Consider the following 11,093-nt stretch of genomic DNA (forward strand, 5'->3'; position numbering starts at 1 on the left):
GCAGTTACAGTTGTCTTCAGATCTAGTAATTTCTTTTTTACTATATGTGTTTTTAAATTTCACCATTTACGATTTCTCAAACGTATTTTTCAGGAAACGTTCAGTAAAGTCCGGACCCCCTTTTATAATTCCACTGTTTCCTGCACGGACATATTTTGTGTCGCACCGCAAGCGCAGCCTCTACAGAGTAGGGCTCCATTGAAAAGTTATCCGTGCCATATGCGACCTCGGCGTCGGGTGAAGGTACCAGTCGGATGAAACCCTGACGTCCTGCAGGAATGTTCGCCAAAGCCTTTCGTGTGAAATCCAACACGGCGATGAAAGGATCCGACAGGTGGGACCCGAGCGATCCGCTCCTTCCCACCACACTGTGTCATGCGTTCAGTTTTTTTTTCCTTCTTGTGCTTGTCACATGTAATGTACTCGACATGATAATAACGATCATCACCTCGTGCATGACAGTAATTCCTGAAGACCTCACGTAACGTTATTATTACGTTGCTGTGATTGCAATATTCACGCAGTTATGATGCAGAGCCAGTGCTCTGGAGATGAGCATTCATGGAATCGCCACCATCAAATGGCACAAATTATTATTTGCTTTCCTGTCGAACATTATGTCTTTGTGCATGCATTATGTCACCTCCTCGTGTATTCCAAAGTCAAACTTCCCCAAATTCAGCACTTTTTCATTATTATTATTATTTTTATGTCATTTTTTCATGCGTTGTGAAAATCACTGTGGTGCGACAGTACATTTATTAATATTACGTTTCATTTGCCAGACGCTTTAATACAAAGCGACGTACAATAGGGACAATATTGGAGTTTTATTAAGAACTAATTATAAAGATGAAGTGGGGTTAAGTAAGCAGTTTAAATGTTACGTTGGTTTATATCGGACATACTATACTATTTTTTTTAGTGTTTTAACCCTTTTGTAATGAGTCCCCTTGTTTTAAGTGTCTTGTTTGGCTGTACAGAGAGGGTTTTAGTGGAAATTCTGATAAATATCATTATGACAGTATCGTGGTGTTGTCATACCACTGATCGCTCTCTCTGTCTCATACTGCAGGCGGAAGCTGAGAGCCGACATTTTGGCTGCATTTCCCTCACTCTCAGCTGATGACTTGTCAGAGCTCATCCCAAACAAAGACGAACTGAACGTGGTTAAGATTTACACTCATAAAGGAGATGCTGTCACTTTGTACATTTTGCATAAAAACCCTGTCTGCTTCCAGCTGGACAAACACATCTATCCCACAGGTAGGGCAGTCGCATTCATCATTAAATCCAGAATTCTAATTTTAACGTTTTTGTTTGCTCTGCATGTGTAGAAAAAGCTTTTTTTTTTTTTTATAGTTTACACCCTTTGGAAATATCCTGATATGTTACCAGCATTTGTAACATGGCCTGCAGTTCTGCAGAAATTGGTCGGGGGAGCCGGTGAGCTTTGTGAAAATTATTAATATCATTACAACAACCTGTGTTTTAATTTGAAGTGAGTCTTGCTTTAGATGCTGCTGACCTTTGTTTTTGCCTTTAAAAAAACTTTTCCTCAGACCTCATGCTCCCTGGTGTGGTTGTGCCTCCCAGTGGACTCCCAGAAGTGGCTCGGGGTGACTGTTGTGCTGTCACTTTGGTTTCAAACAGGTGAAATAACATATCCTAACATAACATGATGCTATGTGATACAGTCGCACAAACTGAACATGATGTTTCTTTGAAAGTAGAATCTTTGGTGAGTACATTGTGTTTAATTGTAGGAATTCAATAACAGAACCTTTAAATGACTGCTGGTTCCAGGGCGCCTGTTGCTGTGGGAACTGTTACTATGTCGAGTGAGGACATGATGAGCAGTGGCATGAAGGGAAAAGGAGTGAACATCTTGCACACGTACATGGATCACCTGTGGTGAGCAGTGTACCTGTACATACCTTTAAACTGGCTGACAATACACAGAATCTGAAGTATTAGATTTTGCAGTGGTAGATCATAACCAGATCAGTGTTCTTAAGATTTTGTTCAGTTCGAGAGTTCAGTTGTTCAGTTCAGATTGTGTTATTGTTGCTTGTATTTGAATGATTACATGTAATAGAGTTGTAAAAAGACCATGTGGTGTGGGAGAGGAGAATAAGAGTGTGTAGAAAAAACTCTTTCTCCCTCCACACAAAGCACTGTATTCAACCACTCCAACTTGATGTTACCTGGCAGAAAGAGGCATGGCACAGTAGAGGTTAAAAATGAACAGTTTCTAATTTATTAACACCGGTAAATAATTATTGTAGTTACATGTGAATATTGAATGTAAAATGGTACCAAGGTTACAGAGAAAATAAAAATGAGAAGAAAGAGTAAAGAGGGAGAAGAGAAAGAGAGGGGGAGAAAAAGGCTCAGAAGCCTTCCGGCTTCCGATGGAAAACCCCCTGAGCAAGAAAGCTCAGAGCTTCTTTTTCAACATGTGAGCAGACTTTTATCACCCTGGCCTACAGGAAGTTGTCACTGGCCTACAGGAAGTTGTCACTGACCAATCAGAACCTGTTGTTTCTGATGTCACGCCCCCCGGTGCCTCCCATTTGGGGAAGACAAAGAGGGTGGGCTGTCCTGATGGCTGATACGTCACACGTAACTGTCAGACAAAAGACATGTAAAACAGAGGTGTCGAATCTTCATGCACAACCATCGACACAGAAATGTCACACCTCCCCCTGCAGACATCTGTTATGCAAGGCAAAAGCAGGCTCCCGTGATGTCCATTCTTACAGAGTGAAATTCTAATGCCACAATTGCAGGCGATTGCAGGAAAGTGAAATTCAAGTTATTGTCATTGTGAAATACTGCAGCATAGCACACAGTGACACAACAAAATGTTTCCTTCTGATTATGGGGCCGCTTCCTTAACTGCTAGGCCACCACCGCCCTTTTTTTTTTTTGGAAAATGCAAGAGCTAGAAGAGACCAACAATAGGATGGGACTTATGACAATAAATAAGGGTTACAGGGCGAAATTTAAGGAACATATAAAACTATACAAAATAATAGTAAGACACACTGAACCTACACAACATTACACAGTAGCAGTAGACACTGTTCGATAGTGCAGTTTTTATTTTATGCACAGCAGTGGCTAATTTGATAAATGCTGTAAATGTAAATGTAAAAATTTGGTTGCGGGTGTTCGTTAAACAGCTATGTAATCCATTTTTTGCCCCTCCAGACTGGCTTAGATGGTACTGGTTTAAAACACCTGTTTCAAGATTTATTGTCATATACAGATAACAATGTATCGTCATTACCCATAATGAAATCTCTAGGCTCATGTTCCCCCAACTTTATTTACACACACACACACACACACACACACACACACACACACACACACACACACGCTGAGTCTGGCAGTGCGGGTCTGGATGCTATGAAGTCAACGTTTTTCCGAGCCAGAGGACTCAATCTGTCATTCTTGCAGGTCCTCGGGTGATAAGAGTGTTCCTCCTCCTCTCCCCGCAACTGTTGACAAGGAGCTGATGGAGGGAGAGGGAGGTGAAGGCGTGGAGGTAGGAGGAGAGGATGACGAAGTGGGAGAGGAACGGCAGAAGCAGAACGGTGAAACTGGGTCCTGTTCTGGACCTGAGGGGGACCCAGCATGTCCAGGCCTGCAGGAGCCCATCCTGGAGGAGAGCGAGAATGAAGAGGAGCGGCAAGAGACAGGGAAGGAGGAACGTGAAGAGGAGGAACAAGACTCCAAATCTCCTCAAGGTAATCTCCTCAAGGGGTCAAAATAGGTTTTATACCCATTTACAATATATTTATGAATATATGGCAAATAATTAATGTAATAGATGTTTAGTAACACCAACACCAAATGTGTTAAATCCAGGTGAGAACAGAGACATTACTATATGATGCCCTAGAGTGAAGGGTTGCAAGCTACAGGAAGCTGCCCCCTGATGACTGAACAGATTTCATTGTCAAAGGTCCTTCATCATAAAGATAGCACCAAAATTGTAGAAAGTTGCAAAAAATTTTACCATGCCAGATTATGCAAAATCATCATACTGGAAAGGGTTACAAAACCATCTCTGAAGAATTCTGAGAATATATTCACAGTCAGACAGGTTGTACAGAGGGAAGAAATTACTCATTGTTCCCATGCTAGGAGTGGTCGACCTGTGGTTTTACCAACATAAGCAAAGAAGACAAGTTGAAGGTGTGGTATTTGCTGAGGAAGCACAGATGTTCTGGACTAAATGCTAATTTGGGGATGACAGGGTGGTTTTGGGCTAAATGTCTGTTCCCCTTTTCTACAGAGCAGATGGATGCTTTGCTGCTGCAGTGCTTCCTGCATGCATTGAAAACAAGAGTGAAGAAATCAGAGCTCCCCCTGCTGACCAGCACTTTCCTTCGCAACCACATGGTGTCGTGCTGGTGTGACACACACACACACACACACACACACACACACACACACACACACACACACACACACACACACACACACAGAACTGGCCTTGTTTCTGCCACATAGACTGTTTCATTGATATGTTTTCATTTGAATAATTTTTTTTTTTAAGTCCCAGTGGAAAGCAACTGGACATTAAAAAGTCCAGCTATAAAAAGGTACAGTAATCTCTTAATATAAAAAATTTAAATTGGTGCTTTATAATATGATATACAGTGGGGCAAATAAGTATTTGGCAGCCACTGATTGTGCAAGTTGTTATAATTTGGATCATAGGTACACTCCATTTTCTAATATTTGCTCCATCAGTTGGTCTCTTCTCACCAAGCTGCTTGCCGATTGGCTTGGCCCAGTCTTATGCAGGTATACAATCTTGTTCCTGGAGTCATTAGACAGCTCTCTGGACTTGGCCATAGTGGAGGTTGGAGTCTGACTGTTTGAAGATGTGGACAAGTGACATTTATGTAGGTGCCATTAACACAGGTAACAATTGAAGGATAGAAAAGCGTCTTAAAGACGTAGCAGGTATGTGAGGCCAGAATTCTTGCTGGTTTGTAGGTGCTAAAATCATACAATGGGATTTCATGTATTTTCTTTTTTACATCCTGTCTCGCAGTTGAAATGTACCTATGATGAAAATTACAGACCTCTCTCTAAGTGGGACAACTTGCACAATGGATGGCTGCCAAACATTTGCCCCATTGTTTAATCATATTAATTTTTGGTACTTCCAGCTGTCTAAGTTCCTGCAGTGCATGCAGAAGGAGCACAGTCTGGTGCAGGTGAAGGAGCTGAGCAAAGGAGTGGAGAGTATTGTGAACGTGGACTGGAAGAACCCAGAGTAAGTGCCAAGACATGTGGGGAAAAACATTGGCATAAACTTGGGTTGCGACGGTACAGATATCCCATGGTACAGTCTTGTGTTTCATTTAAGACATGCTGTGTTATGTGATCAGCCCACAGTTTGTGATTTACTTCAGTTGAGTTAAACACTACACCGGGCAGCTTGTAAGGAGCTCCGCTTGTATCTTATTTTCATTTCTGAACAGAACAGTTTATGAATGAACATATATAGCTGTTCAACGGCATAGTAAACAGCGAGTAAAATTGCATGTGAGAGAGTTTTTCTTACTTTTCTTCCAGTTTGCCTCCTCTCTGCGTCCCTTTTCCCTCAGCTCCAGTTACAGCAGTGTGTGAGGGGCGAGTGCTTATTTAGATGGTTGTATAAGTGTTCCCGAATTAATTATTACATAAGGCCAAACACATATTTTATGTCCCTGCCCAACTTTTACTATGACACCCTTTTATTTTTTGCAGATTGCGCTCCTTCACCGCCCCGGAGGACTGTGGGATGGTGGAGACTCCGGCGGAGGTGGGAGGACCGTGTGAGGCTCCATACCAACCCCCCGAGATCACAGCTCTGTATGGGGTCACTGCAAAATTAGAGCCAATTTTCCTGGATGCCAAGAAGAAGTGTGTATTGTCTGTAGTTTTGTGCGTGTTTTCATCTTGTTTTTTGCACGAATATTGCACACAGCATAGCTATGCTTGTAGTGGTGGTCTCTTGCTCTTCTCAGGAAAGGAGCAGTTTTGCCAGCCCCAGAAGTGAGAACCATCATTACGGAATATGTCAAGAATAATGACCTTGTTGACGAACACAACAAGAAGTCAGTGAGGAGAAGATTATCTAAATCATTAGTTATTTTTCTTTCATTCATATTCCTAAAACACATTTTTTCCCGCACAGTTTTATCTGTGTTAATCCCATTCTGTGTGACTGCCTGCTGGAGAAATCAGAGTACCAGGAGGTGGAGAAGCTTAAATGGGATGACCTCTTCAGCAGGTACACTCTGTGTTAAATTGCCTCCTCAGGGATGAGGTAGAATGGTGTTTGATAACCACCTCATTGGGCTGCAGGACTCTGTGCAAGATGCAACCCCATCACCAGCTCCAGTATCCAGGTCATCCAGCAGTTGTGAAGAAAGGTCAGGTGGACCCCATAGACATCTCTGTGTCCTCTAGGGGATCCAATAAAAAGGTACAAACCTTCATTTAATGTAAATTACATTTTTGTGCTTTCTTGTCTTGTATTTTGACTTCAGGGTAAAATATAATGCCTTATACTGAAAAATATCATTTTCAGTATAAATTAAACCAGCTCATTAAACACATTAAAGTCCCCCACCTCTTCCCTTATTGACTATTTATGAGTTTGATAATATACAGATAATTCAGTTATTCAGCTAATTTATAATTCTTTTGAGATATTTTAAACTTCTTTCGCATATTTTTCCTTTCCATGTGGTCTTACATGGACATTTACTGTAATGTCATTTATTTTGAGATGAATGAATAATGACTGTTTGTTATGGAGCCATCTATAGCATAGTTAAGCATACTGTATCTGTCTCAGGTAACCATAATAAAGAACCTGGAGGTGTTTGGGTTGGACCCAGCAGCTGTCGCAGCTGCCTTGCAGCATCGGGTCCAGGCTAGCACCGTGCTTCATGATGTCCCTGGCTCCAAAGACCGTGTCCTGGTACAGGTTCAGGGAAACCAGATCCAGCAAGTGGGCAAGCTGCTTCTAGGTATGCGTTGGTCCCTTTGCCTCCAATCATAGTATGTAAATATGAACAGGTTTAGTCAGGAACACATATTGTCAGTAACATAGTTTATCTTAATCAGTTATCACATTGACCACTTCTGAAACTAGTCTGCAGACAAGAGTAAATCTTGACCACTAGTACTAGTTTCTGAACATAATGTTGTTTTTAGAGCAGTCAAAATATTGTAACTATATAGTTAATATGAAGCTTAATCTGACATGTGAAACATGGGGCATGTGAAACAAATATTTAGCAGTAACATGGAAATATTTTCCCTCATTCATTATATCTTCCTCTTTCATACAGATGAATACCACCTCCCTCGCAAGTATATTCAGGGACTCGAGAAAGCCCAGAAGCCCGGGAAAAAGAAATAGAGGCAACATTTTAGTTCCATGCTGCTGCTACTATATAGGCCTGTACAATACTGAAGAAACCCACCAACATCCACTGCAGTGTGAAATCTTCATGCATTTGTGTATTCATTTTAAGACTAAAATCTGTCAGTGAAGCACATTACATCATGTTCAATAAAGCATATATCTTTTGTGAAATTACTGCCTGCAGTTTGTGTCCCTTGTTGGAGGGCGGAAAAATGGTGGTGAGGCGTATATCACTGGTTACATTTCAGCAGCATCCAAGTTTGTTAACCTGGCTTGACAGTTTTGTTGATGAAGGTCCCTTTATTTTGCATTCCCTGGACAGGAAGCAGGCAATTCAATTTATGTACACTGAAGAATGGAATACAGCCATGGGCATATCCTTTGTCACCACTAGATGAGGATAACGTCCCTTTACATATAATCACATCACACCTATGTTTTCAGTAAGGGGCTTACACTGGAGTGGGATTGTTTTTTTTTCAGACCAGTTATAAGAACTATTGGTTTAGAGCATTAATTGTCCAATGAGAATTCCTTAACATTGGCTTCATTGTTTTGTGTTGTAACACGGTGCATGTACACCCTACTGTTGGCTGATGCCCCGCCCTGCGTCTAAAGTCCCAGAATGGGCTCCTGCAGCTGCCGCTGTGATCGGGAATACGTGTTTATGATAAGCGATTGAGTGTGTTTTGACCTGTTGGTGTTCTATGTTATACATTAGTTACCACCAAGGCTTAGGATCCTTTTTATTCCACATATTAGATGTAGCATTTTGTCTACATCTAGTGTGTGTCTAAAATTGACTGCAAACTCACACTTATTCCATCCTAAAATGGAATACTGGGATTAACAATTTGATGGTAAAATAGAACTCATGGCAGTGGTAATTATTGTCATTTGACTGTTGTAAAACCAGAAGAGCATTTGTTTATGAGCTTATGCCATTACTGGATTATGCCATCTACTGGATCATGACAGAAGAAATTGGGTGCAATTGTATTGAAGATTCTCTCAATTTGCATCCAGTTGTTTTGCATTACAGGTGCTTCATCCAAAGTATTAAAAAGTTCACGTAGCATCTCTGCCATTGTGAAATACTGCATTCTGAGATCTATGACTGTAATGACAGCCCAGCACTCACAGAGCACCAAAATGCACTTTAATCTCTGGTTAAGCTCTAGCCTGTAAATGAGTTTACATTCGTTACTCTCTGTTCTTTTAATACTTTTTTCAAAATGCTTATTTCCACCTGCTGAATGGGAAAGTGCTGTCAGTTTTTCATCATCAAAACAACTCTGTGTACTTCTGCATCTGTGTGGGTGGGCTCTACAATATTAGGTCTAATATACCAGGCCATTATACGCTTGACTGTTGTGAATGCGGAAGGAAATTAAATCACATATTTTCTGTGAGACCACCATATCCATATAATCAGGTTTCTTTATATGCAGTGCTGATGGGCTGTCTCACACGGAAATTAATTTTGAAGTACAAACATTCTGATGCATTCTATCCTGAGGTAAACAACAATTATGGTCTCACAATGTTCCGTGCACAAACAAAGAAAATGAAAGATGCTTTGTTGAATTGAGAGTAAACTATGAATGTCTGTGTGCTCACATGAACAATATTTTCGAGAAACCTAAAAAATGTACTGACTTACTTGATCAGGGAAACACCACAGTCAAGAGCAACTACAAGTAGTTAACTTCCTGGAAAATACACATATCCTGCTTCAGAACCCCATGCGTTCTGGTGTAAACATTGCCAGAGGTAATTAGGAATATAATGGTTTTCTGTTTCTGTTAGGGTCATGGAATCAGACCTGCAATTATGTAAACACTACCATCACTCCTTGGGACCCCCACTTGTGTCAAGACTATGCAAGGTACCTGGGCTTTTTTAACCAGCTGTACAACTACAAGATCCTTTTTTTCCTGGTACCTGGTAGGACTTGGTACTTGTGGAAGCTTGTTAGAAAGTGTAACTCATTTGTTGGGATACTGGAGAATGTTGGATTGCTGTAACTTCTTGATTTTTGCAACCTATGTGATGACATGCTTGGCACACAACCAGTGGAGCTGTAATGGTGAAAATGGATGGTGACTCCTTGTCTCAAGGCTCAGGACAATATAGGATTTTTTTTTATTCTTAATGTCCTCTTGTCATCATGAAAGGAAAGGATTGAGGTGATTTAAGTGAGTGTGCAATCTATCTGCAATTAACAGGTGTTCCTGGCCATGTCTGCTGCAACAGGGTGGTAGTAGCCTAGTGGGTAACACACTCACCTATGAACCAGACAATCACAAAGTTCAAACCCCACTTAATAGAATCATGTTCCTGAGCAAGACACTTAACCCTGAGTTGCACTAGGGCTGTCCCTGTAACTACTGATTGTAGTTAGCACAATCAGGGACAGTGGTGGCCTAGCGGGTAATTGGAAAGGTTACGGGTTTGAATCCCAAAGCAAAGCATCATACCCACACACTGCTCCCCGGGAGCCTTTCATGGCTCACTAAGGATGATGGGTTAAAAGCAGAGAACACATTTTGTTGTTTTCATTTATGTGCTGTGTTTCACAATCACTTCACTTTTTCACTTACAAGTCACTCTGGATAACGTTGTCTGATGAATTCCGTGAATGTAATGGTAAAAGAAGGCACCCTAACCACTTTGCAAGAGAGCTGATTAGAAACAAGGTTGCTTATCTATTGCAACATTGACAGTATAAGAACCAGAAGCTACACTGGCATGTTACATCTTAACATGAATTGGAGTGTGAAACTAGACATTAACTGACATTAAGTCAACATGCAGTGAAATTTGAGTCTTGGAGATGTGCTTACATTGGTTTAAATCTACAACAGAGAAGGCAAGTTTGGCACAGGTGACGTCCTCCTGTCTGAAACTGACCCGTGTGGCCAACATTGTACACAAATCTGCTGCCTCGTTTGAAGGCTGTGGTCCTCTCGATTCACATCTTCATTGGATGTGCATAGGACTTTTTGTGTCACAGCAAGAGGTACAGACAGTATCACAAATGCCATTTCCCCAGCTCATGACTGTACTTTGACTAATAAGACCAGTAATAAAGTAATGCTGATGGCCCACAATGCACTGTGGGATGTGCAGAAATGAGTCTTCAGCACCCAGGTGTTGATGGCCAAGAAACACCCAGCTGTGAAGGTGACCACCAGCCAAGTAGAAGTAGAAGTAGTGGAAGACGTCGAGTAGGATTCACCAGGGCTCATGGGCCCATAATGGCTCTGGGCTTTTTAACATCACAACCATTTCCAGCACCACAATGAACTGCAGCATGCCTGTAAGATGGCCATCAGGTAGAAGGTGCTGGACCTAGACAGCATCCAGCTTCTCCTCCAGAAAATCAGGAATGTAATGACATTTGCTGAGAAAAGGGAGAAAAAACCATCAGAGATGACTGACCCTCAGTAGTTTGACCCCTTCAATTCATCTACAAGTTTGAAAGCAAAATAGCTGCTTGTGTATATTTGTGTAGATTCAAATGGTGCAAACAGATCACAATTTACACTATAATACTTGACTGCTCCAGACACCTATTTAATTTCTTTGTTCCATACAGTTAAAGAAGTGGTGGCAGTGGTGGCCTAGCGGTTAAGGAAGC

At 41.4% G+C, this 11,093-nt stretch overlaps 1 protein-coding gene across 2 annotated transcripts; it reads left to right on the top strand.

Annotated features, from left to right (window-relative positions):
• Nucleotides 1–74: 74 nt before the first annotated feature.
• On the top strand, nt 75–7,624 carry eif2d (eukaryotic translation initiation factor 2D). Of its 2 annotated transcripts, none has more exons than XM_028993677.1 (15): nt 75–334; nt 1,076–1,266; nt 1,363–1,446; nt 1,563–1,653; nt 1,807–1,914; nt 3,469–3,758; nt 4,310–4,427; nt 4,574–4,619; nt 5,196–5,302; nt 5,779–5,955; nt 6,039–6,128; nt 6,209–6,304; nt 6,379–6,499; nt 6,875–7,049; nt 7,374–7,624. In XM_028993677.1, the coding sequence occupies exons 1-15, from the start codon at nt 279–281 to the stop codon at nt 7,442–7,444; spliced, it is 1,821 nt and encodes a 606-aa protein (XP_028849510.1). In that variant the 5' UTR covers nt 75–278; the 3' UTR covers nt 7,445–7,624. The 2 variants fall into 2 exon arrangements, with proteins under 2 accessions (XP_028849510.1, XP_028849511.1); XM_028993678.1 differs by having other exon boundaries at nt 77–334; nt 5,779–5,934.
• The last annotated feature ends 3,469 nt before the right edge of the window (nt 7,625–11,093 follow it).

Source organism: Denticeps clupeoides, chromosome 10 (genome assembly GCF_900700375.1).
Source record: "Denticeps clupeoides chromosome 10, fDenClu1.1, whole genome shotgun sequence".
In the NCBI taxonomy this organism is placed as follows: domain Eukaryota; kingdom Metazoa; phylum Chordata; class Actinopteri; order Clupeiformes; family Denticipitidae; genus Denticeps; species Denticeps clupeoides.